Below are 26,175 nucleotides of genomic sequence, written 5' to 3'. Positions count from 1 at the left end.
GGGGGGAGGGACATTTCCTCAGAGAAAAATCTGAGCTTCTTGTGAAAAACAAAAGGGTTTTCTTTCTGGTTCATTAAAAAAAAACGTATTATTATTATTATTATTTATTATTATTATTATTTTTTTTTCTGATCAGAGAAGCGAAAACAGTGCAGAAAGACCATCCCAGCTGTTTTGGGCTGAGGGCGGTTTGTCATCGATGGCGCTTGGATGCCATCGTGTGGTCAAAATGTGAACCTGCAAGTTTCAGATGTTAGATATTTCCCTGTGTGGAAACATTGTGTAGCTGAGTGACTTCTTGAATTGCTGTGTTTGTGAGGCTGAGTGAATAAAATGGGAAATAGAATGTTAATAATTTTAGCGTAATTAACCAAACCACATCATTTCATACAGTAGTTCAGCCTTTACAGTAAGGAGTCTGATGGTCTTTCTCAGACTTGCCTGTTCACGGTTTGACCACAGGATGGCGCCCAAGACTTATCAGTGACATGTGAATGAGAGCTGTAGCACTTATTTCCTGCATAAACTCCCTCATACATAGTAATATATTGTATATAACACACATTTCTACTTTGGACAATTTTTGACATTTCGACTTCAAAAGAAATGCGGTTTAGAAGGCTGTAAAGTGCAACTACTAAAAAATGTATTGATAATAGTCATAATTATAGTAATACAAGTGATATTTATTTTATGGCTGTATCTTTGATTCCATCGTGTTGCTGTTTTCTCTGTAGTGTCTGTTGTGCGTGACTCCGCCTCCCGTGTCTTGGCTTCAACTAGGTCCTGTAGAGGAGCATAACAGGCGCGGACGGCGCTCTACCCTGTCACTGATTGTATTCTCGTTACGTGGGAAGCAAAGTAGGCAGAATGTCCGGTAGAGGAAAAGGTGGAAATTGAAGTGTAAAGAAGAGAATTAGTGTGGTCTTTTTGACCGCAGCACCTTGCGGTGTCTGCGGTCCCTGTTTCCTACTCTTACATTTTGGATTTTCTTCCTGTTTGTGGACTTTTAAGGCACAAAGTTTCGTCTTATTACGCTGAAGGTCTCGACGCGGCAATGGCGTCTCGTGGAGCCTTCAGCGATCGCTTCATCAAATATTGGGTTAAGTTGAAATATATCGGACTTGGAGAACCACCAGACCGTAACTATGTTGGTGAACTCCTTTTTCAGTCCCAGTGGATCACCTTACAGGACATTTATTCTTTCATAAGTTTACCGAATCGAAAAGAGTTTGAAATTTGTTTCAACACAGAAAAAGCTTTACATGTGTTCCTTGAGCTGCACTCTTCCAACCAACATGCTTGGAAGGATTTTGAAGTATTTTCCCCTGCAAACCTGGATGTTAAGACACTTGTTATCAAGTTCTGGACTGGACGCATTTCTGATTATGATGTTGAACTGTACTTAAAACGATTCTGTGATGTCTTAAAGCCCGCAGTTAAACCTGTGGATAATTTTGGAATGTGGTATGGGATTAGGAAATATCAAGTAAAACTCCGCAAAGATGCTGAAGGCAAGATGATGCCCATCCCAAATTCTGTTTCCTTTGGCCCTTACAACGGCAAAATTAGCTATCAAGGTCAAGCCTCCTCATGTTATGTGTGCCAGTCTACAGGACACCAGGCTAAAGAATGTCTAGAAACGAAATGCTGGAAGTGTGGAGGATTTGGCCATAAGGCTATGGAATGTGGAAACACTGCCACCTGCACTTTGTGTGGAGACGTGGGGCACATTTTCTTCACATGCCCTAAATCCTACGCCAATAAATCCAAGCAAAAGCCGAGTGTTCCAAGACATGACAACTTACAGCGTGCGGAAACTGGTGCAGCAACAGAATTGTCAGTGGATGCTACAGTCCAGATGCTGAGTGGTCAAGCTCAAGGTGCAGTTACAATTTCTGCCAAGGATGTAGAGAAAGGAAAAGAAGCTTCCAAACATGCCCAAGGAAAAAAATCTAAAGAGGAAGCAGCCCAAATGGAGACTTCAGAAGCGGATGACGAATCAAGCCCGGATGAGAGCTCGGACAGCGACTCGTCAAGTGACTCATCAGAGAGTGGAGATTTTAGTGAGTCTTCGGAGGAAGAAAAGAAGGAACCGTCACAAAAAGGAAAGAAAGCACCGGACGAGTACACAGAGGATCAACAAATGGATATTGAAAAGACAACTGAAAAGGATCCAGAAGTTCTGAAAGCTGAAAATGAGAAACGGAAGCTGAACTCCTCGACTGAGACTGAAGGTAATGCTGTAAAGAAGAAGAAAAAAAATCAGAAAAAAAGTTGAGAACTGATGTATCATGCATGCCTTTTTATAATTTACTTGTTGCTTCTTGCAATGTTCGTGGTATTCAATCTGCCTTAAATAGATCTAAAAAAATTAATATATTGTTAAGAGAGAAATTAGACATATTGTGTATTCAGGAAACAAGGTTGTCTACTTTTAAAGATGTTGCTGAAGTACAAAAGTTATGGGTGAAGGGAAAGTCCTTTCTTTCAATAGGTGACAGTAGAGCAGATGGAATAGGAATCCTTTTCTTTTCTGAAAATGTTGCCGTTATCCAATTAAGAGAAATTATTCCAGGCAGGTTAATGTTTGTTGATGTTTTTATTTGGAAAAAAAAATAGAATAATAAATTTATATACAGCCCAAGATAGAGTTAGAAAAATACAGCTTTTTAATAAAATTAAAACTTTGCTATGTGTAGGATTTTATGTAATTGTCTGTGGTGATTTTAATACAGTTACAGATGAGAGAGACAGAATAGCAGAAAGGTCAAGTAAAATCGGTAGAGAAGGTAATGTTTTGAAACAAATAATGAACGAATACAATATGCAGGATACATTTAGAATGGTTTATCCTGATCGTATAGACTTTACAAGGTTTGATAGAACATGTAAAACTAGAATAGATAGAATTTATGTTAATAAAAAAATTACTGTAATTTCATATAAAACTAAAATGCTTATAGATTCTGATCATTTGACAGTTACATCTACAATAAATTTTTTAAATGATAAAAGTGTCAACTATTGGAAATTGAATACAAAAATCTTAAAATATCCCAATATTTTGTTGGAATTAAAAGATGAGCTTGCAAGAATTAGATCTCTAAATATTCTGACCAAAGATAAGTATGAAGTATGGGAAATTTTAAAAACACGTGTTAAAAATTATTTTAAATATAAAAGCAAATTAATTAATCAGGAAAAAAACGAGAGATATAACCATATAATGGAGCAATATATTAACTTGAAATTAAAACCATGCATAACTGCAGTTGAAGAAAATAGTTTACGTGAATTAAAGGATGAAATTGATGTTATGAATAATGAACATTTACAGAAATTGCAGATTAAACTTGGTGTTCATCTTGATGAAACTTTGAATCCATCTCAAATATCTCATCTGTTTTCAAAACAAAAGCAAAGATCTTGTGTTACTAGCATCAGAGATAAAAGTGGTATTATTATTACCGAATCAGGAAAAGTTAGACATACAATAAAAGAGCTTTGTGAGGAAATGTATCAAGAAATAGAAATAGATGTTAACATGTTAAAGTCCTTTTTGAACTTTAAATATAATTATTATTTTGATCATTTGGGAGATGAGGTAATAGAAAGTGAAGTAGTGTCTGCCATTAAACAGCTAAACACTGGGAAATCTCCTGGGAAAGATGGCTTGCCCTCGGAATTTTATCAAATGTGTATTTTCGACTTATCTAACTTACTTACACGGGTGTTTAATGAAGGTATTGGAAAAGGTTATATGTATGACACGTTTTATGATGGGGTGTTATCATTATTGTATAAAAAGGGTGATGCCAGTGATATTAACAACTGGAGACACCTTACTTTGATGAATGTTGATTACAAGATCTTTGCAAAAGTAATAATGAATAGATTAAATGATATTTTGGATTTAATCATAGCTAAAGAGCAAACATGTGCTATTAAAGGGAGAGCTATGTGGGATAATTTGAACACTTTAAGAGAACTGGTATATGAGAGTGGTGAAAGTTTTTATATTGTTACTCTTGATCAGAAAAAAGCTTTTGATTATGTCTCTAGAACTTATTTATGGGAAGTGTTTAGAATGTATAATTTTCCTGATAATTTTATTAAAATGATCATGTGTTTATATGCCAAAAGCAATATACAGATTAATGTGAATGGCAATTTGACAGATTCCTTTGAAGTTACGAGGGGTGTAAAGCAAGGTTGCCCTCTTAGTGCAGCTCTTTATGTATTGGCAATAAGTCCTTTGATCACAAAAGTTAGGAACGATGAGCGTTTAAAAGGAGTAACTGTAGGTGGAAGGAAAGTTGTGATCTCTGCTTATGCAGATGACATAACTGTTTTTATTAAATCTAAAAATGAATTAGATGCAATATTTGAACATTTTAAAATGTATGAACAAGTATCAGGAGCAAGACTAAATGTCTCTAAATCTGAATGTGTTTGGATAGGGAATCCTGAAAATAAGTTTGTGGTTAATATACCAGAAACTCAAAATTTAAAGGTTTTAGGAATTTGTATAAACAATAAAGATTGTGTCGAGAATAATTGGAATGGAAAAGTAGAAGTTATAAAAGAAGAAGTGAGTAAATGGAAAAATTGTGATTTAAGCTATAAAACTAGAATAAATATAGTTAAGACTTATATTTTATCAAAAATTTTATTTTTATCTTGCATATTTCCACCTACGGATAAATGGCTCAAAATTATGAATAAATTATGTTGTAATTTTATATGGGATTCCACTAGAGAAGTAACAAAACGAAACTTGCTATATAAGAGGAAAGATTTGGGGGGATTAGGAGCCATAGATATCGCCATTAAAACCAAAATCTCTGTGTGTAAAATCATTGCAAATGGTATAAATAGACAAGCAGATTGGATTGGAAATATTACCAATTGGAAACAAAAAAAGGGTCGTGCTAGAACATCAGTACCCTATTATAAGTTGTTATATGGTGATTTTATAAACAAATACAAACATTTAGATATTGATTGGATTACTGATTCAAATAAAAAGATATATGGGTTAATAACTGATAAAGAGTGCGGCTCAAAGGTAGAATTTAGAAATCTTGTAGGAGAAGAAAATGACACGTGTATTAAAAATCTTCTGTGTAAAAAACTTTCTGACAAACAGGGAGATCTCTCATGGCTGATGGCCGTAAGAAGGCTGCCAGTGAGAGCTGTAGTAAGATGGAGCTGCTTTGTGAAAACCACTTTATGCCCCATGCCAAATTGCCAAGAAGAAGAGACTTTAGACCATTTTTTATTCAACTGTTATCGCTCTCAAGAAGTGTGGGAGATGGTTAAGGATATGGGTTTAGAAATAAATATACATATGAAATCTATAATATATGGGATTTTTGATGAAAAAGTAGATAATAGGAAACATGAGTTCTTGTGGTTTATCATCGCTATTGTAAAGTCTAAACTTTGGAAAACAAGATGTCGGATGACCATAGACCAACAATTCGTGTCCAGCAGAGACGTTTTTAAACAAATTAAAATTGAACTAAAGAGACTGCGGACGTTGAACACGCCATTCAAAGACGCTGACTTGTGGGACATTTTTGATTTGTAAGGTGTTAAGGTATGTGTATGTATATGCTGTCTTTCTTATGCTCTGTCTGTTTATATGTTGAATTGTTGCTAACTAAATAAAGTTTTTAAAAGGTGGAAAAGGTCTCGGGAAAGGAGGCGCTAAGCGTCACCGCAAAGTGCTCCGCGATAACATCCAGGGCATCACGAAGCCGGCTATCCGCCGTTTGGCTCGCCGTGGCGGTGTCAAGCGTATCTCGGGTCTGATCTACGAGGAGACCCGCGGCGTGCTCAAGGTGTTCCTGGAGAACGTGATCAGGGACGCCGTCACCTACACCGAGCACGCCAAGAGGAAGACCGTCACCGCCATGGATGTGGTTTACGCCCTGAAGCGTCAGGGACGAACCCTGTACGGCTTCGGAGGTTAAGCGCTCGACTCGAACAACGATAAACACAACGGCTCTTTTAAGAGCCCCCCCACACCCCCACCAGAAGAGCTTTTCCTTATGACCCAATAATAATGAAAACAGACTTTTTCATTCTGACTCGCTAGTGATTTTACCTCTTAAAGGCTGACTGAATGACCTTAATTTAATACCGGAATAACTAGACGAGTGGGGGCGAAAGTTTAAACTAACCAGACGCCCCCTCTCCCCCAAAAGTGTTTTAAATATTATAATCATTTTATTCCAGAATCAGGATACTGCTTTATTAGTCCTACAACGGGGGAATTCTCAAGCCACTCAAGAAAAATAAAAATTTTTAAAGCTTTAAAACAGCTTTATTGGCCAGGTACGCTTAACACATACAAGGATTTTGGTTTTGGTTACAGGAGCTCTCAGCAGAGTTTAAATTATTATTTACACTTCGCAGTTGTGTATAATATAAGAATAAAAATAAATAAAACATAAAACGAGAATAGAATGTGCATCCTACCATCTCACACACACAGTCACATTTTTAAACCTTGCACTGTGCCAAAAATGTGATATATTTCACGCGCGTTCCTGAGTTCTTGAGCGTGTAACTAGCATGTGTGTGTGTGTGTGTGTGTGTTTATGGAATAAACCTGATAGAAACGTATGTATTGTACATGACGCACGGTAGCTAAGAATGCGCGGGAAGGTGAACAAAGGAAGTCTTTAGCTGGGAGGAGGAGAAGGAGGGGGAGCTGGGAGTTGTCCGCCAAGTGAGCCGTTCAGAAGGGCGGAGCTATAATTTGAATATCGGAGTCTAGATAAGCCGGTGCCGGGCGCTCCTCCTCATTCTTCAGTTTTACTCGAAGAGAAGAAAATCATGCCTGAACCCGCCAAGTCCGCCCCGAAGAAGGGCTCCAAGAAAGCCGTGACCAAGACGGCTGGTAAGGGAGGCAAGAAGCGCAGAAAGTCCAGGAAGGAGAGCTACGCTATCTACGTGTACAAGGTGCTGAAGCAGGTCCACCCCGACACCGGCATTTCCTCCAAGGCGATGGGCATCATGAACTCGTTCGTCAACGACATCTTCGAGCGCATCGCCGGTGAGTCGTCCCGTTTGGCTCATTACAACAAACGCTCCACCATCACGTCCAGGGAGATCCAGACCGCCGTGCGCCTGCTTCTTCCCGGTGAGCTGGCCAAGCACGCCGTGTCCGAGGGCACCAAGGCCGTCACCAAGTACACCAGCTCCAAGTAAGAAGTGACGGAGACTTCATTAAACCCAACGGCTCTTTTAAGAGCCACCCACGTTTTCGCACAAAGAGCCCTTTACGTTTGCGAATGTCAGGGAGAGCAGGATGTTTCTGCGGAGTTGGGGAGAAAATATAAGCTAGGGTTGTCTGCATTTCAGTCTGTTTTACTGCATAATTACTTGCCAGTAGTTACTCTATTGTGTGGGTAATGGTAAGGCTTGTAGTAAAATAAGTTATATTTCATGTTCTGTAGAAGTGTAATGAATGAGTGAGCAAAATGTTTATGAAATTAGACTAAGTTAAAGTAGGTTAGATGCTAGGCCTTACATCTGTGATGTAGAACCAGGCATTAAGACTTATGCAGTTAGAGTAAGTTGGCCTTAGGCTAATGCTAAAGTACCAATGAGTACAGGTAGATTAAGAACTAAACCTTAGGTTGTTGCTGCTGGCAGTGTAAGTAAAAGTAGTTTTATATAGACTTATCACTAAGCCTCTGGCTTCTAAAGTGGTCAGAGTTAATAAAGGTAGCTGTGGAGCTTATCATGTAGATAGGATTAACGTAGGGCAAAGCCTTAGGCTCCAGAAAAAGTTAGAGTGAACTAAATAAGCTTTCAAGCTAGGCCTCAGGCTTACAATGTAGACAGAGTGACTAGCAGTAGCTATGGAGCTACAGTTAAATGATGTTAAAGTAGGGCAGGGCCTCAGGCTTGTGAAGGAGTAAGAGTGAGTGTACTGAGATGTATAGTGAGCTGTTATAATGACTTATAATGAAGTTGTAGAATGATAGCAGGTACAGAGCTGGGCTTTTAGCTGATGATATAGTTTAAGCAAGCAAAATATTTCATCAATATTAAAATCAGGTACAGAACCAGGCTTTAAGCTCATATTGTAGTTAGAGTAGACTAAATTAGTCTTACAGCTAGGCCTCAAGCTTAACATGTAGTTAGAGTAACAATAAATGTAGAGTTAGGCCTTTTTGAGGTTCATGGTGAAGTTAGTAAAAGTGAAAGTAGATTTAGGGCAAGACCTTGACTGTTGCTGAGGTCAGAGTAAGGTGATGACCCCAGCTTGCCCATCCCAAATGTTACAAATCTTTTGAGTTACACATCATTATCTCCAACTTTCATGATTACTTTGAACACCATTATATCCAAACCTTACATAGGTTATTTTATTACCTTTCACACCATTATTAATGTCATTAGTTATTCTTATCAATAATTATTCCATTATTTCCAAACCAAGAAGTAAAATACATTTTCAAAGATAATCATAGGCCAAGGCTACAATCAGGCCTAGACCTTTAAACTTTATTCACTTTGTGTATTCCCACTATTCAATATGGTTATAACTAAGTCTCTCTGCGTATGTGCTTTTCTCCTTCAAAGACATTTTAGTTCTCAGATGGAACAAACAGGTTATTCTCTGAGTGTGTGCCTCTCCTAGATTGGGCCCACTTGGCACACACCACTGCACTTTGCTTTCATACTGAGGGTCACCCACACACACACACACAGGGAGAGCCATACAGTAAAATATAATAATATAATAATGTTTTCCATGTGAGCTTGGGGTTATTTCCTACTTGTCAAGTCAAAGTTCATTTACATTTTGTACAACAGCACATCAGCAGAGAGCAGGCTCTGGCCCGGTGGGGGTTAGGGTTAGTTCCGTGTCAAGCTCGCCGTCAAGAGCCTTTTGACGAAATGCAGTCTGGCGCAAACCAAAGGCACCGGTGCATCAGGCTCTTTCAAGCTCAACAAGAAGCAAAAGAAGCCGCCAAGAAGGTAGCGCTGAAGAAGCCAGCAGCCACCAAGAAAGTTGCCAAGTCTCTCAAGAAAGCAAAAGGCTGGCGGTCCCGAAGAAGGTGGCCAAGAGCCCAAAGAAAACAAAAGCCGTCAAGCCCAAGGTGGTGAAAAAGGCTGCTCCCAATAAGTAAATGTGCTGTTTACCTTCATGTCCTGCTTCTCTTATTGAAAAAAAAACGGCTCTTTTAAGAGCCACCCACATTTTCCTCTCAAAGAGTTAGATTTTTCTTCGTGTTGCACTTAAAAATTAGTCATTGCTAGTCAGTAGTGACATTATTGGAAAGCGCCAGGCTCGACATTATAGTCAAGTTGCCGTTTGCATTTACATGAATGAGAATAGGAGCGAAAATGGGTTGGAAAAACAGCGAGAAAACAGGGACTTTATTTGTTTCTTTCCTTGTCTTCATCTCTTTGTATAATAATAATTACAAAACCATGATAGCAATAAAACAATAAAGAGAAAATAATGAAATTAATGATATAAAAGTATATACAACAATAAAACAAAATCTATTTAATATGTGTCTGCAGCACACACCAATATATAAAAGCACACCTATGCTACATAAAAGGGCAAGTTGTGGTTTGGTGGTCTCTCACTGTCCTGGAGTGAATGTCACTCATACATATCTGGCTGATGGACCTCCTAATATAATCAAAATCTTTATTTTCCAAAGTATCTTATGTATTCTCTCTCTCTCTCTCTCTCTCTCTCTCTCTCACACACACACACACACACACACACACGCACACGAAGGGGAGGGGGAGAAGCAGAGAGCATGGAGAGGAGCGGTGGGCGGACCCTAAACTTTGACGACGCTAATATGATTGGTTGTTGGAAGTCATCGCATTTTAGCCAATAGAAACACAGCAGCTTTGCCTATATGGAGGGCGACCAGAGACCGTTGTCTTCTATTTCAGCTTAGTTCTGCAAAGCGAAAGGAAGTGAAAATGAGTGGAAGAGGAAAAACCGGAGGTAAAGCTAGAGCGAAGGCCAAGACTCGCTCCTCCCGCGCCGGGCTGCAGTTCCCTGTGGGCCGTGTTCACAGGCTGCTGCGCAAAGGGAACTACGCCGAGCGCGTCGGCGCCGGCGCTCCCGTCTACTTGGCTGCCGTGTTGGAGTATCTGACCGCTGAGATCCTTGAGTTGGCCGGCAACGCCGCTCGCGACAACAAGAAGACCCGTATCATTCCTCGTCATCTGCAGCTGGCTGTTCGTAACGACGAGGAGCTCAACAAACTGCTCGGAGGAGTGACCATCGCTCAGGGTGGCGTGCTGCCCAACATTCAGGCTGTACTGCTGCCCAAGAAGACCGAGAAGGCGGCCAAGACCAAGTAAACTGGGTTTTTCCGCTAAACTGGAAAAAAAACAAAGGCTCTTTTAAGAGCCACCCACCTTAGCAACAAAAGTGCACGTTTCCTTTTCATTTCCCATGTAAAAACCGTACAAAAGCGGTTTTCGATCAGTTGTCAGGTTACTGTGTACATTAAAGCGAAATAAAAGGATCACAGCATCGCCACGTCCCGCGATTGCATACTGCGTTCAGTTTAGCTTTCATTTTACTTGAACACAAGGTGAACAAATCTACATAGACGCCTACAGCTACGCGCGTGAAGGTGAAATAAATGGCGTGTAATAATGAAAGAACCAAAAATCTGACGAACATTACACACGACATGTAGGAGATAATGTGGTTCAGGAGCCCGCCAAGGCGTTGGGGCAGAGTCTTGTGATTTCAAAATGTTGACGCCCAATAGCGTTCAGCCAACGCGTGGGGAGTCGTCCAATGGGAGGCGGGCACATTCAAGACGCCCAATGAGCGGCGAGCAGCTCGAGCGCTTAAAAGCGCCGCGGTATGTGTCTAAACTTATTCTATAGCTTTGGTAGGGAGGAGTGCAGTTTGCCATCATGGCAAGAACCAAACAGACCGCCCGTAAGTCCACCGGTGGCAAAGCTCCGAGGAAGCAGCTGGCTACCAAGGCTGCTCGTAAGAGCGCCCCGGCTACCGGCGGCGTCAAGAAGCCTCACCGTTACAGGCCCGGCACCGTGGCTCTCAGGGAGATCCGCCGTTACCAGAAATCCACAGAGCTGCTGATCCGCAAGCTGCCCTTCCAGCGCCTGGTGCGGGAGATCGCTCAGGACTTCAAGACCGATCTCCGCTTCCAGAGCTCTGCCGTCATGGCCCTGCAGGAGGCTAGCGAGGCGTACTTGGTGGGTCTGTTCGAGGACACTAACCTGTGCGCCATCCACGCCAAGAGAGTCACCATCATGCCTAAAGATATCCAGCTGGCCCGCCGTATCAGAGGAGAGCGCGCTTAAATTCAACGGAGCGCTGCCAGGTTTCCCCCAAAACACCCCAACGGCTCTTTTAAGAGCCCCCTAACTTTTCTGTCCAAAAGAGCAACTATCCTGGTAATCTCAAAGTTACTTTAAGTACTGCGACTGAGTATGATCTGCTTCACATGCTCGTGTTACACAGCTTTCTGCTCAATTTTTACCAAACACTATTAACACCAAAAAAAAATTACTGCTTTTAGCGCCCGCCTATACAATGTAGCATCTGAAATATATCATGAACGTATTTCATAAATACAGACACAACCCTGGATTATGGAGGAGCAGATTTGCCAAAATGAAAAAAAAAATAATTAAAAAGTCACTAAATTACTAAATTAGTAAATTAATATGAAGTAGAATTCCAAAGAATAATGATAAATCTAAAAATAAATATACATAATATATGAATAAATAAAACCTTATATAAATCAATGTCTCTTCCTTTGTTCACCTTCCCGCGCATTCTTAGCTATTGAGTATCACGTACAATACAAACGTCCTTATCGGGCTTATTACAAATATAACGTTTCTTTTTTCCCCTCATTCCTGAGAATGTTTTGCCCATCAACTCACGAAAGCGCATGAAATAAAATGATAGTACAATTCTAAACATGTTTAAAGGATTTCGAGCTAGTTTAAACATTCGCCACCGCTCCGCTTGTTCCAGTATCAGATTAAGGTCTTGAAAAAGTAAAATTACTAAGGAAGGCATAATATAAAGTTTGGTGATGTTATTGGGTCATAAGGAAAAGCTCTTCTGGTGGGGGTGTGGGGGGGCTCTTAAAAGAGCCGTTGTGTTTATCGTTGTTCGAGTCGAGCGCTTAACCTCCGAAGCCGTACAGGGTTCGTCCCTGACGCTTCAGGGCGTAAACCACATCCATGGCGGTGACGGTCTTCCTCTTGGCGTGCTCGGTGTAGGTGACGGCGTCCCTGATCACGTTCTCCAGGAACACCTTGAGCACGCCGCGGGTCTCCTCGTAGATCAGACCCGAGATACGCTTGACACCGCCACGGCGAGCCAAACGGCGGATAGCCGGCTTCGTGATGCCCTGGATGTTATCGCGCAGCACTTTACGGTGACGCTTAGCGCCTCCTTTCCCGAGACCTTTACCGCCTTTTCCTCTTCCAGACATGCTGCTTCGTTCCTCTCCTGAGCACTGCGAAAAGAACCAGTGACAAGCGGAGCGCCGTCCGCGCCTGTTATACTCCTCTACAGGACCTAGATGAAATCAATAAACAGGAGGCGGAGCCACGCACAACAGTTTTTAGCGTTATCATTTCACAGCCTTCTAAATCTCATGTCATTTTAAGGCGACATGTAAAAAAATGTCTAAAGTACAAAACAAAAAGAACAAGAAAAAGAACGAAAGAGAGCAAAAAAGAAAGATTTTTTTATCAATTGTAAAACATTTCATCTTAATTTTAAAAATATTTAATAATTACATCTCAAAGTACGTTAACCTAAGCTACTCTAAACGCAAAGTAACGCATTGTTATGGAGTTAGAAGCCTGTAAGAATAATAAAACACCAAAATACTTTTTAAATATGCGTGTGTGTGTGTGCGTCTGTGCGTTGCTACATTTGGAATAAATATATAATTTTATAGATAGATATTTTATAGATAGTGACGGAGACTTCATTAAACCCAACGGCTCTTTTAAGAGCCACCCACGTTTTCGCACAAAGAGCTTTTTTGTTTCCGTTGTGTGAGTGAAAACACGATGATTTGCGGAGTTGGGGAGAAAATATTATTTGGGGTTCTGCCGTGCCAGTTGATTTTTCCCGCCCAATTTCTGTCTGTTCGTGTGCTCTTTTGTGCAGGTAGTGTTGCGCTGTGTACCAAAAGGGATTAATTAAATGCTTAAATACGTATTTTTATATATAAAATGTACATATAAAATAAAACGCTCAGGATATGAAGTTCTGCTGCTAATTTGTAAGGTTGTAAATAACCTAGACATAGCACCCGCATACAGAATGTCGAAGAGCAGTGTTTATTATTTATTTTTGGTGTGTGTTCGTAGTGCTGGGTAAATACTGAGCGACAAGCTTTGTAATATGGGCGGTTGAAACGAATCATTCTCAAGCCACTCATCAGCAACAGAACCATCTCCTCAATTAAGTCACAGCACTTAAGAGAACTCGGGGTGGGGGACGCTATCTAGGACAGTTGCTCCTTTGGACAGAAAAGTTAGGGGGCTCTTAAAAGAGCCGTTGGGGTGTTTGGGGGGAAACCTGGCAGCGCTCCGTTGAATTTAAGCGCGCTCTCCTCTGATACGGCGGGCCAGCTGGATATCTTTAGGCATGATGGTGACTCTCTTGGCGTGGATGGCGCACAGGTTAGTGTCCTCGAACAGACCCACCAAGTACGCCTCGCTAGCCTCCTGCAGGGCCATGACGGCAGAGCTCTGGAAGCGGAGATCGGTCTTGAAGTCCTGAGCGATCTCCCGCACCAGGCGCTGGAAGGGCAGCTTGCGGATCAGCAGCTCTGTGGATTTCTGGTAACGGCGGATCTCCCTGAGAGCCACGGTGCCGGGCCTGTAACGGTGAGGCTTCTTGACGCCACCGGTAGCCGGGGCGCTCTTACGAGCAGCCTTGGTAGCCAGCTGCTTCCTCGGGGCTTTGCCACCGGTGGACTTACGGGCGGTCTGCTTGGTTCTTGCCATGATGTCAAACTGCACTGCTCTCTATCAAAATTATAGAATAAGTTTAGACACGTACCGCGGCGCTTTTAAGCGCTCGAGCTGCTCGCCGCTCATTGGGCGTCTTGAATGTGCCCGCCTCCCATTGGACGACTCCCCACGCGTTGGCTGAAAGCTATAGGGCGTCAACATTTCAAATCGCAAGACTCTGCCCCAACGCCTTGGCGGGCTCCTGCCATAAAACTTTAGCGTCCGCCCACCGTTCCTCTCCAAGCCCTCTGCTTCTCCCCCTCCCCTTCGTATATATATATATATATATATATACGTAATATAGGTGTGTTTTTCTTTTCTTGTTTTGCTTCCAAATTACAAAAATACATTTGATAATTAACTATCTTGTGTGCTGCAGACATAAATAGGTTTTGTTATTACTGTATATACTTTTAAATTATTATTTGATAATTAATCCTTCATCTTAATTGTTTTATTATCAATCATGTTTTTTTAATTATAATTATAATAATAATAATAATAATTATTGTTATCATTATTATTATTATATAAAGAGATAAAGACAAAGAAGGAAACAAAGAAATAAAGTCAGTTTTCCGCGCTTTTTTGACCCCATTTCGGCTCCTTTGTAAATGCAAACGGCACCACCGTTACAACGTCGAGCCTGGCGCTTTCCAATATCGCTACTTAACAGTAACGACCAGCTTACGGAAAACGTAACTCTGAGAGGAAAATGTGGGTGGCTCTTAAAAGAGCCGTTTTTTTCAATAGGAGAAGCAGGACGTGAAGGGCAACGGCACGGTTACTTCTTCTTGGGGGCGGCCTTTTTCGCCGCCTTGGGCTTCGCTGCTTTGGGCTTGACGGCCTTTGTTTTCTTCGGGCTCTTGGCCGCCTTCTTCGGGGCCGCAGGCTTCTTGGCTTTCTTGGGAGACTTGGCGACTTTCTTGGCGGCCGCGGGCTTCTTCGCCGCTACCTTCTTGGCTTTCTTCGGCGATTTCTTGGCGGCCGCGGGCTTCTTCGCCGCTACCTTCTTGGGCTTCTTGGCCGCGGCGGGCTTTTTGGCGGCCGCCTTCTTGGGTTTGGACGCTGCTTTCTTCGCCGGCTTCTTCTTGGCCTCGGCTTGCTTCTTGTTGAGCTTGAAAGAGCCTGACGCACCGGTGCCTTTGGTCTGCACCAGAGTGCCCTTCGTCACGAGGCTCTTGACGGCGAGCTTAACGCGGGAGTTGTTCTTGTCCACGTCGTAGCCGCCGGCAGCCAGGGCTTTCTTGAGGGCGGCGAGAGACACGCCGCTCCTCTCCTTAGACTGAGAAACAGCCTTGACGATGAGCTCGCCGACGCTGGGGCCGGCTTTCTTGGGCCGGGCGGCGCTTTTCTTCTTGGGAGCTTTGGCCGGCGCGGCGGCTGGAGCGGGAGCGACTTCTGCCATCGTTCTGCTTTTGCTGCGAGCGGAGCGACAATGAGCGCGAACTGCACCGTTCAGAGGAACCTCCCTCTCAGGCGGGGAGCCGGCCCCTTAAAAGGCACATGAGAACGGGGTAGACTCAATCTGGCGGGCGCTGTGCAGTAGTGTCTCAGTGACGCGCTCAGATTTGTGTTTTCTCGTGGCATTTATCGGGCAAAATACGAGCGAAAGCGCCGCTTGGCGAGCGTCCAACGGCTCGCTACTCTAAAACAGGCTCTACTGTGTGTCCCCAGTCTGGGAATGGGCGCGCAGCGACGCCTCGTTTTACAGGACGCTCTTAAAAGAGCGCCGGGCGGTCGCCGCCCCGAACGAGAGACGGAGTATTTGGCGCGATAATCGGTGAAAAACGGCGGCAAACGGCGGCGTGAACCTTCGGAGAGCTCAACGGCGCGTTCGGGGAGAACCTCGGCGAGGGCGCGGGCGAACTTCCAACGACCGAGCCCCTCGTTGACTATGTGTAAAACGGGCTCTCTTGGAGCGGGTAAAGCACAGGCGTGACATCAGCGGCACGCGGGGCCAGAGCCTGCTCTCTGCTGATGTGCTGTTGTAAAAAAAACAATGTAAATGAACTTTGATTTGACCAGTGGGAAGTAGTCCCAAGCTCATATGAAAAACATTATTATATTATTATATTTTACTGTATGGCTCTCTCTGTCATGTGCAGCTCTCTTCCTGTGTGTGTGTGTGTGTGTGAGAGAGAGAGACCCTCTGTATAAACGCAAAGTGCAGTGGTGTGTGCCAAGTAGGCCCAATCTAGGAGAGGCACACACTCAGAGAATAACCTGTTTGTTCCATCTGAGAACTAAAATGTCTTTGAAGGAGAAAAGCACATACGCAGAGAGACTCTAGGCCTGATTGTGGCCTTGGCCTATGATTATCTTTGAAAATGTATTTTACTTCTTGGTTTGGAAATAATGGAATAATTATTGATAAGAATAACTAATGACGTTAATAATGGTGTGAAAGGTAATAAAATAACCTATGTTTGGATGTAATGGTTTTCAGTGTAGTCATGAAAGTTGGAGATAATAATGTGTAACTGAAAAGATTTGAAATATTTGGGATGGGCAAGGAGGCGTCATCACCTTACTCTGACCTCAGTAACAGTCGAGGTCTTGCCCTAAATCTACTTTCACTTTTACTAACTTCACCATGAACCTCAAAAAACTCTACATTTATTATTACTCTAACTACACGTTAAGCCAGAGGAAAGGTTGTAAGACTAATTTGGCCTACTCCAACTACAATATGAACTTAAAGCCTGGTTCTGTACCTGATTTTAATTTTATAGCTTCATCATAAGTCTAATTTAGCGCTATAGATTTACATTTACATTTACAGAATTTAGCAGACGCTCTTATCCAGAGCGACTTACAAGAAGTGCTTTGTCTATCTAGAGAAAGTATCTTTGCGGGTTACCAATAGGTTAGAGAGAAAGCCAGTCCTGAGCTCAGATACTGATAGAAACAAAAAGTCAATGTTGATACCCAGAGAAAAAGGAACAGAGTTGAACACAGAACAGTGCAATATAATACAATACATAAGTGCAGTACAATACATTACAAAGTTCTCAGTTCATTCACTATTACTCAGTACACTCACTCTTACTCCGTCACAAGCCTGAGGCCCTGCCCTAAGATTACTTTAATAACATTTAACTGTAGCCCTATAACATCTTGTTCTCACACTAACTACACTACAAGCTTAGGGCCTCCTTCTTAACCTACCATCACTTACGCTATCTAGACCTAAGGTCTAGCTGGAAATCTCATTTTGCTAACTCTAACTTCTTTAGAAGCCTAAGACCTTGCCTACACTGACTTTTACAAGCTCTTATTTATTCATAAACCTAAGGCTGAGCTCTATAGCAACACTTACTTAAGCTATCTACATTATAAGCCTGAGGCCTCGCTGAAAGCCTACTTTTGCTTGCATTAGCTTCATCATAAGCATAAGACTTAAAATATATACAGAGTAAGTAACAGGGCTTATAAAGCTACACCTTAGATGTATGTTTTATCCTTATCTCCTCATGAACCTAAGACCTTGCAATGAAACCACTGTTACTTATTTTATTACAATAAAGGCACAAAACCTAGCTAGATGCCTCCCTTTGCTTACTCTGACTTCATCATAAGCCTAAGGCCTTTCCTTAAACCCATTTTGACGTTCTCCAACTTGACCATAAACCCAAAGTCTAATATTACTTGCTCTAACTACACTCTGAGCCAGAGTACAAATAAAAAGCTTAATTTGGCTGCTTAAACTATATCATCAGCCTAAAACTTGCCTCTGTACCTGCTGTCATACCACATCTTCATCATAAGTCCAACTATACATCTCAGTACACTCACTCTTACTCCTTCACAAGCCTGAGGCCCTGCCCTACTTTAACATCATTTAACTGTAGCTCCATAACTACTGCAACTCACTCTAACCTGCTATCATTTACTCTGTCTACATTGTAAGCCTGAGGCCTAGCTTGAAAGCTTATTTAGTTCACTCTAACTTTTTCTGAAGCCTTCAAGCGTGCTTGTGCTAACTCTGACCTCAGCAACGGTCAAAGGTCTTGCCCTAAATCAAGGCTTTGCTCTACGTTAATCCTATCTTTACGCTACCTTATGTTACGCACTAAGCTAGAGGCTTAGTGATAAAACTATATAAAACTACTTTGTTTACCAGCAGCAATAGCCAAAGGATTAGCTCTTAATCTACCTGTACTCACTGGCACTTTAGCATTAGCCTAAGGCCAACTTTTACTTACTCTGCATCATAAGCCTAATGCCTGGCTCTTCATTACAGACTTAATAAGGCCTAGCATGTAATAGACTTGAACTTATTCTTATTGCATTTTTATTCGTGTAATAAACAACAACAACAACAATAATTATAATACAAAGAAGAAAGTTTTGCTCACTCTACCTTCAGCATAATTCTACAGGACATACAATATAACCTTTATTTGTATATTCATTAATTACCCATAATTTTTTATTTTTGATGCAGTTTCATAGTTCTTTCTCTTTGTACCACACACACTGACCCATTCTTATTCCACTATTCAAAAGCCTTAATACGCATAAACACACACACACACACACACACACACACACACACACACACACACAGGAGAACATTAAAAGAACATGTAAGTAACCAACTCTTGTAATACAAACATAAATCTTCACACAATTATTTTTATTCATAAATACATAGATGTAAAGAAAATGTAAAGCATGTAAAGAAAGGACAAAAAACAACAAAATTAAAGAGGTTTAGAAGCACTATAAGTGAAAACAAAGTCTATCGACATTTCTTCTATTTTACAGAAGGCCAGTATCAGCAGATTACATACTGGAATACAGACAGACATTACATGTGTGTATGTGTGTGTGTGTGTATGTGCGTGTGTGTGTGTATATATATATATATATATATATATATATGTGTACACACTGCCTGGCCAAAAAAAGGTCACACACTCTAATATTGAGTTGGACCGCCTTCAGCTTTGATTGTGGCACGCATTCACTGTGGCATCGTTTCCACAAGCTTCTGCAATGTCACAACATTTATTTCTGTCCAGAGTTTCTTTAATTGTCCCCCAAGATCTTGTATTGATGATGGGAGATTTGGACCACTGCGCAAAGTCTGCGTTTGTGTTTACACAAATCAACCTGTAGAGCATCAAATGAGCATTGTAGTTTTCTTACTGCAGCATAAACAGAGTCAGCCGAACAGTATAAAACCGTGTCATCTGCATACAGGTGTCCTTTGAAGTTTGAGGCAGAGGCAGCAAGTATACATTTTTATATATATTGAATAAAACTGGGCCCAAAATTGAACCTTGTGGCACTCCTCTGTATATAGTCAAAAATCTGACTTGTAATTATTTGTAATTAATTGCTACGCATTATTGTCTGCCTGAAAGGTAATTCTGAGTCCATTTTAGTGCATTTGTATCAAAGCCAATCTTTTGTAAGTTCCTTAAAAAACAATGTGATCAACGGTATCAAAAGCCTTTAATAAATCAATAAAAATGGCAGCACAAAGCTTCTTCCTGTCTATGGCCCCATAGAGATCATTCAACACCAGTGTGGTAACAGAGATGGTGCTGTGTCTTTCTCTAAAGCCTAATTGATAATGAAACAGGACAGAAAAGAAGAAGTGATTTAAGTTGATTTTAAGCTAAAGTTTAGCTAAAGAGGACAATTTTGAGATTGGTCTGTAGTTATTTACATCTGCCGCCTCATCTCCTTTATGCAGTGGAGTTACAAGAGCTATTTTCCAGATCTTGGGAATTCTGCATGATAAAACAGAGAGATTAAAAAATATGTATAATGTATAAATAATATGTAAATATGTTATAAAATATAAAAATATACGTTATGTAAATGTTATTTAATACAGTGTCGCAGACATAATCTGGAATTTCAAGAAGCAGAGAGTGAGATGGTAGCATATTGTAACATATCAGCAAACTTTATGGTGGTGGTTAGAACTGTGAGCTGCTACACAGTCAGGAGTCAGCAAAGCGGACAGCAGTGGACTGAGCACTCTGCCCTGGGGGGCTCCAGTGCTCAGTGTGTTGTCCTGGTCCGGACTGACTGAAGTCTCTCAGTAAGAAAGTCCAGGATCCAATTGCAGAGGGAAGCATCCCAGCAGGTTCAGCTTTCCAACAAGATGCTGACGGATGATGGTGTTGAATGCTAAACTAAAGTCTATGTTTACCACTGTTTTTCATCAGCTCTTCTTTTAACAACACTCTATAACTGTTTGGGAACTGAAGAGATGCTGCTGTAGTTTAGAAAGAGAATTTTTTTTTCCATTCCTGCTTAACATAGGATTGCAGCTACTCAACAGTTCAGGGTCTCCTTTGTTGTATTTCTTAGTTGATAATGTGCCACATGTTTTAAGTGGTGACAGGTCTGGACTGCAGGCAGGTCAGTTTAGTGCCTGGACTCTTTTAATATGGAGCAATGCTGTTGTAATACATGCAGAATGTGGTTTGACATTGTCTTGCTGAAATAATCAAGGCCTTCCCTGAAAAAGATGTCGTCTGGATGGCAGCATATGTTGCCAAAACATTAATTATTAATGGTGCCTTCACAGATTCATTATTAATGGTGCCTTCACAGATGTGCACATCACCCATGCCGTGTGCACTAACGCCCCCTACACCATCATGAATACTGGCTTTTGAACTGTGCACTGATAACAAGCTGAGTGGTCTTTAGCCCGGAGGTCCACGATTTCCAAAAATAATTTCAAATGTTGATTCTTTGGACCACAGGACACTTTTCCACTTCCCCTCAGTCCATTTCAAATGAGCTCGGGCCCAGAGAAGGTGGCAGCATTTCTGGATCCTGTTTATATTTGGTTTCTTCTTTGTATTTTAGAGTTTTATCAGCATTTGTGGATGCAAATACTGGTTTTTGGCTTTGTCCTTTACATACAGAGATCTCTCCAGACTCTCTGAATCTTTTAATGTTATTATGTACCGTAGATGATGAAAAGCAAAAGTTCTTTGCTGTTTTATGTTGAGAAACGTTTTTCTTGAATTGTTGCACTATTTGATTATGCAGTCTTTCACAGAATGATGAACCCCTCTTCATCTTTACTTCTGAAAGACTCCTCCTCTCTGAGATGCTTTTTTATACCCAATCATGTTACTGACTTGTTGCCAATCAACCACCGGGTGTGTTTTTAGCTTTACTTAACTGTACCAGCCTTTTGTTGCCCCATCCCAACTTTTTTGAAACATGTTGTTGGCATCAAATTCAAAGTTGTCATATATTTTTCAAAAAACTATTAAAATTCTCAGTTTCAACATTTTATACGTTGTCTTTGTTCTATTTTTAATTAAATATAGGCTTTAAATGATTTGCACATCTTTGCACTTTTTTTGTTATTTACATTTTGTACAGCGTCCCACCTTTTTGGAAACAGGTTTATAAATTAGAAATGTTCACAAGTACTTCTTATTTGTTGACAATATTTTATTTTTTAAGCAACACACAGTTTGTTTATTATAAGTGCATTTAATTTAACTCTGTTTACTCAAGGTTTTTTCCAATATCATTTCCTTTCTAATTCTTTCAGTTGATTTAGGATTAGTGAATAAACTAGCACCGCAAAAACAGACAGATCCATAAAGCAGATTACAGCATGTTGTGTTCGTCTTACCTTCTGCTTCTTCACAATGCTCTCAACAAAATCTTTACCATCTTCAGACATAAAACTGACCGTTAAGACACTAACAACACAAACACAGTCTACAATGTCAAAGAGCCCATATCCCACATTTTTTGTATTTTATTTTTTCTCCTTGAGGTTAAATTATGATATTTGTGTGACTTTATGTACCAAACATGGGCACAATTCACCTCTCTTTAACCCTTAGAATGAAAAAGGCTTACTTTGTTACTGTGCATTTTAGACAGATGTAAGATAAATAAGCGCTGTTTTGTTTGGTTACTATGATTTGTGCCTCATTCTGAAAAGGTGGATATTTAAAAAATGTGTTGTTTCTTGTAACATCACAAAAACAATGATTCAAAACAGGTTGTTGTTGCAGCAGAGTTTACATATACTGTATAGACGAAGAGAGTGAAAAGTAAATTTTGACACTAACAATATTTACATGTTCACTGAACTTTATTCAGCCCTGCGATTGACTGGCGACCTGTCCAGGGTGTATCCTGCCTTCCGCCCAATGACAGCTGGAATAGGCTCCAGCACCCCACTGTGACCCAGAAGGATAAGCGGTTTGGATGATGTATGTATGTATGTATGTATATGAACTTTATTTACAGGGAAGTATCCTTTAATATTTTCTGTTGCACATTTACAGCAAATAGATTTACAGGTCTGTTTGTATTTGTGTTGCTATTTGCTGCAGATTTTCACTGAAGATTTTAACTTTAGCTATAAAATTTTCAGGCTACAGTTGAGTTCAAACAGAGTTTTGTGGGCTACAGTCGGTTCAGACAGAATTTTGTGGGCTACAGCCGGTTCAGACAGAATTTTGTGGGCTACAGTCAGGTTAAGACAGAATTTTGTGGGCTACAGTCGGTTCAGACAGAATTTTGTGGGCTACAGTCAGTTCAGACAGAATTTTGTGGGCTACAGTCAGTTCAGACAGAACTTTGTGGGCTACAGTCGGTTCAGACGGAACTTTGTGGGCTACAGTCGGTTCAGACAGAATTTTGTGGGCTACAGTCAGTTCAGACAGAATTTTGTGGGCTACAGTCAGTTCAGACGGAACTTTGTGGGCTACAGTCGGTTCAGACGGAACTTTGTGGGCTGGGATACTGGGATTTTGATCTGCCAGTGAGATGACACTTTTTCTTGGGAAGTCCATGGTTATTTCGATAAGACAACGAATCAGATAACTATGGCCATGGACTGTTGAGCGATTGGACCCGACTCTGTCTTTCATATTTGGTGGTTAATTACTGTACATACTTCAAATCATCATTCTGGGCTGTTGTGGTGAAGTGTGAGAAGCGATCAGCCATTCCTTTCAGTCTGTGCAGAGAGATCACATCGACCCCCAACTCCTCAAACTCGCGCTCCTCCAGCTCTGCACAGTCAAATATAAGCACTGTTAACAAACTAACAGCCTCATTGTGTTTTGATAAGTAATCTTAAAGTTTTCTTATGAGTAAGTACTTTTAGTTTCAGTCAAGCAAAGTGCTCTAAAGAGTTCTGCAGTTCTCTTAACTATCTTAACTGATGGCTGTGAAATCTTACCAAATTCTGTTGATGGAGTGATGAAGCAGAGCAAGAGCACCACCCACAGGATGAGTGGATGTCCCCGAGCTGCGGCCATCATCTGTTCTTCAGCTTTCACTTCAAATTACTTCAAAGATAGACTGATAGACACAGCCTTCATGTGAGTGGAGTAGAAGTTCAGCCTCACCACTCGTCCTCTTTGAAAAACACCAGCCACTGTGCAATTCTGTCTAAAAGATGTGCTCTGTGTTCAGTTTTCAACATAAAATGCAGTCATTCAATCATATAAGCATTTAATCACATACTGGTTGTGTTTTTGGGCACTTAAATACTTTTTACTCACTGTTAGGTGTGACTTTGACATGCTAATTATGAAGTGAGACCATTGGTGCTAGTTGTTCACAAAACATTCTCATTATTTAATGCGACAAGATTAAACCAACAAGCCATGATGCATTCGGTCATTTTTAGAGAAATGCTGGAACTTTGATCTGTTCTGTTTGGTTTTAAGAGCTTATGTAGTGTAACAGCTCTGCTGAAATGAGAGCTCTCAGTGAGAGAGAGAAGAGCGTTTGAAGCCTGTTGATTGGTCCTGTGTGCTCTTTATGCAGGCAGAGAAAATAAATGCCACCTCACATAAAAGCTGATATGTTGGTGTCATCACTTCAATCATCATTCAACTCTACACAGCGTAGATGTTAAATAATTCTTTACTAGTTTGTCTATTATTTTATATGTTGCAGTTAAAACGGTCCTGAATTCTGGAGGTGAGGTATCCCCCTCAGCCCCCCTCATCTGGACCTTAGTACTCAATTCCTCAATACTGAAACACAATTCCTGTGTTCTTTCTTTTTTCCCCCTCAACCAGGTGCCTTATTAAACATCTCAACTCTGAAATCTGTTTATTCTCCATGGCGACTTCAGTACGGACTGAATTCAGGACAGTAGCTATTCCAGAATAACAGTTCCTACCTTCACCATCTCATCATTAACTCCAGATAAGAAAACAGCATCACACAAACATCCTAACTAGACTAAACCTCCTAAATCCTGTCCTAACTTTTTTACACACACATTTGAAAGGGTCCAGCTTGTGCCACTGGCCACCAGCAGAGGGCAACAATGGCAAAGTGCTATTATCTTGAGGAAAACTAGTTCTGAGAAGCCCATTTAAGGCTGTGGCAAATAGCAAAATAGCAGTCAGTGTCACACCTTTGTAGAAGGGTGACAAGCATGGTACTGAAGTGTCTGTCTCAAAAACCAAAAGAACAGAAAAGAAGGAAAAAAGTTAAAAAGGGAAACAGCCCCAAAGAAAAGAGAAAGGAAAAGAGAAGAGGCTTACAGGAGAAACAGCTCCTAAGGAAAAGCAGAGTTAAGCTTGTTTCTTGCTGCCTCAGCGTCGCTTTGTCTGCCCTTTCCTGCTGTTTTTCCACCCCAAATCTTAGGTGGTAACGCAACGGATGATGATACGAACGGGTCAGTCCCTGCTCAGAGTGCTCTCGCCACAAAAGTTCCCATCCACACCAAATACCATTTATTTAAATTGCATAATAATAATAATAATAATAATAATAGCAGCAATTATAATTGTATACCTTTCATTCATTGTCATTTAAAGCTTTGTTCACAGGTTTCACTCTCTGGGTCTGCCCCCTCTCCTGCCGTCCTGTCACAACCTTAATTTAGTAGGTAAGTGTTCTAAAAGTTTTCTCCTAAAATGTAGAAAGTAACTGTATTCTGAATACTAACTCTACAAAATGTAACTTGGACTGAACAGATACTTAATTTCTGTATTCTGAATGTGTATTTACAACACTTGTATTCCAATACATCCCAAACCTCTGTGTGCGTGTGTGGTAGAAAACCTAACTGACCACAGAAACCCTTATTGGGCACTGCAGAGTTTAGTAAGTTTATTAATTCTGTTCTACATTAAAACCCAGCTGAGTTCAGCTCTTTAAAGCAGCATTGAGCAGAATTTCTAATAACATCCTTAAAAAGTTCTGACTACCTGAAACATCTCCAGATACACAGAAGAACAGCTTACCTGTGTTGAGGTTTCAGCCTTTGTGGTCCTGCTGGAGCGCGAGAGCATTTTATACAGTGCAGGTGGAGCACTTTCAGACTGAGCAGCTGCTTCAGCCACTCCCCAGCTGGAATTTCAAAGTTTATTCACGGTTGAAAAAACGGATTATGGAACGATTTTGAAAGATGAATCAACGTTGATATTGCGACGTTGTTTCAACGTCTTACCTTTCAACATCGAGTTTCCCAGATAGCAAAACTCAGTTGGGCCGCATCTGGGCCGAATACTTCATACCAAGCTTAAACCTCGTTGGCCGAGACTTTGGATTGTATCTCTGCCCAATTCTGGCCTAAATGCTCGGCTTACATCCAGATACGTTGTGCTATTAACACTCCCAGCTAGCAAAACATACTCAATTTAGTTCCATACAGTTTCTGCAATTCAGCACTTTTACTGATGATAGTTTGATGAAATACATTTAAAGTCAATCTGAAATCAAAATGGAACTTTACCCTTTCTTAGTTCATTTTACTTTATTAACCACCATGGTCTTATTAATTCATCACATAACACAATTCTTATTTCACCATAATCTTCTATAGAAGTGTAGGTACTTGTGCAAAAAATAAATGAATATATAGTGCATTATGATTTCCAATTCACAACTTAAAAACAAGTACTTTGGTACTTTAACTCAAATACTTGTACTTTAAGAATTTCTACTTTTACTCAGGTTCAGTAGTTTTGTACTTTGCTCTCTCCTGGTGAGAAGAGCTTCCATAGCTTGAAATATGGTGGTTAATAGGGAGCGTAGAAGTAAAAGAGGAAAAAGACACTGAAACAGGACTTAAAAAAAAAAAAATAATAAAGTGTCACAAAACTGTTCTTCCCCCATCGTTATTACAGCCAATCCTGAGAAAGGGAAAGGTAT

General features: G+C 40.8%; 6 protein-coding genes across 6 annotated transcripts in view; 3 read left to right on the top strand and 3 right to left on the bottom strand.

Moving 5' to 3' along the window:
* The first annotated feature begins 839 nt into the window (after window positions 1-839).
* The window catches only part of LOC118821055, a 30,502-nt gene continuing 5,166 nt past the window's right edge, over window positions 840-26,175 (top strand). The window contains exons 1-7 of the mRNA XM_036589461.1: window positions 840-889; window positions 5,689-5,976; window positions 6,827-7,220; window positions 9,954-10,361; window positions 10,494-10,500; window positions 10,915-11,264; window positions 23,730-23,741. Coding sequence (XP_036445354.1) covers window positions 871-889; window positions 5,689-5,976; window positions 6,827-7,220; window positions 9,954-10,361; window positions 10,494-10,500; window positions 10,915-11,264; window positions 23,730-23,741 — 1,478 coding nt within the window. The 5' untranslated portion in view covers window positions 840-870. The remainder of the gene's footprint in view (window positions 890-5,688; window positions 5,977-6,826; window positions 7,221-9,953; window positions 10,362-10,493; window positions 10,501-10,914; window positions 11,265-23,729; window positions 23,742-26,175) is intronic.
* Window positions 6,819-7,293, top strand: LOC118820948 (histone H2B). The gene has a single exon (XM_036589301.1). The coding sequence runs from the start codon at window positions 6,850-6,852 to the stop codon at window positions 7,222-7,224; it is 375 nt and encodes a 124-aa protein (XP_036445194.1). The 5' UTR covers window positions 6,819-6,849; the 3' UTR covers window positions 7,225-7,293.
* LOC118820943 (histone H2A-like) lies at window positions 9,837-10,462 on the top strand. The gene has a single exon (XM_036589296.1). The coding sequence runs from the start codon at window positions 9,979-9,981 to the stop codon at window positions 10,363-10,365; it is 387 nt and encodes a 128-aa protein (XP_036445189.1). The 5' UTR covers window positions 9,837-9,978; the 3' UTR covers window positions 10,366-10,462.
* Window positions 12,066-12,508, bottom strand: LOC118820953 (histone H4). The gene has a single exon (XM_036589306.1). The coding sequence runs from the start codon at window positions 12,495-12,497 to the stop codon at window positions 12,186-12,188; it is 312 nt and encodes a 103-aa protein (XP_036445199.1). The 5' UTR covers window positions 12,498-12,508; the 3' UTR covers window positions 12,066-12,185.
* LOC118820940 (histone H3) lies at window positions 13,593-14,041 on the bottom strand. The gene has a single exon (XM_036589293.1). The coding sequence runs from the start codon at window positions 14,029-14,031 to the stop codon at window positions 13,621-13,623; it is 411 nt and encodes a 136-aa protein (XP_036445186.1). The 5' UTR covers window positions 14,032-14,041; the 3' UTR covers window positions 13,593-13,620.
* On the bottom strand, window positions 14,822-15,447 carry LOC118820936 (histone H1-like). Its single transcript, XM_036589288.1, has one exon. It carries the CDS (start codon window positions 15,443-15,445, stop codon window positions 14,822-14,824), a length of 624 nt encoding a protein of 207 aa, XP_036445181.1. The 5' UTR covers window positions 15,446-15,447.

The sequence above is a fragment of the Colossoma macropomum genome, unplaced genomic scaffold, assembly GCF_904425465.1.
Source record: "Colossoma macropomum unplaced genomic scaffold, Colossoma_macropomum, whole genome shotgun sequence".
Classification (NCBI taxonomy): domain Eukaryota; kingdom Metazoa; phylum Chordata; class Actinopteri; order Characiformes; family Serrasalmidae; genus Colossoma; species Colossoma macropomum.
The sequence above is the reverse complement of the archived record's forward strand: the minus strand, read 5'-3'. Positions and strand labels throughout refer to the sequence as shown.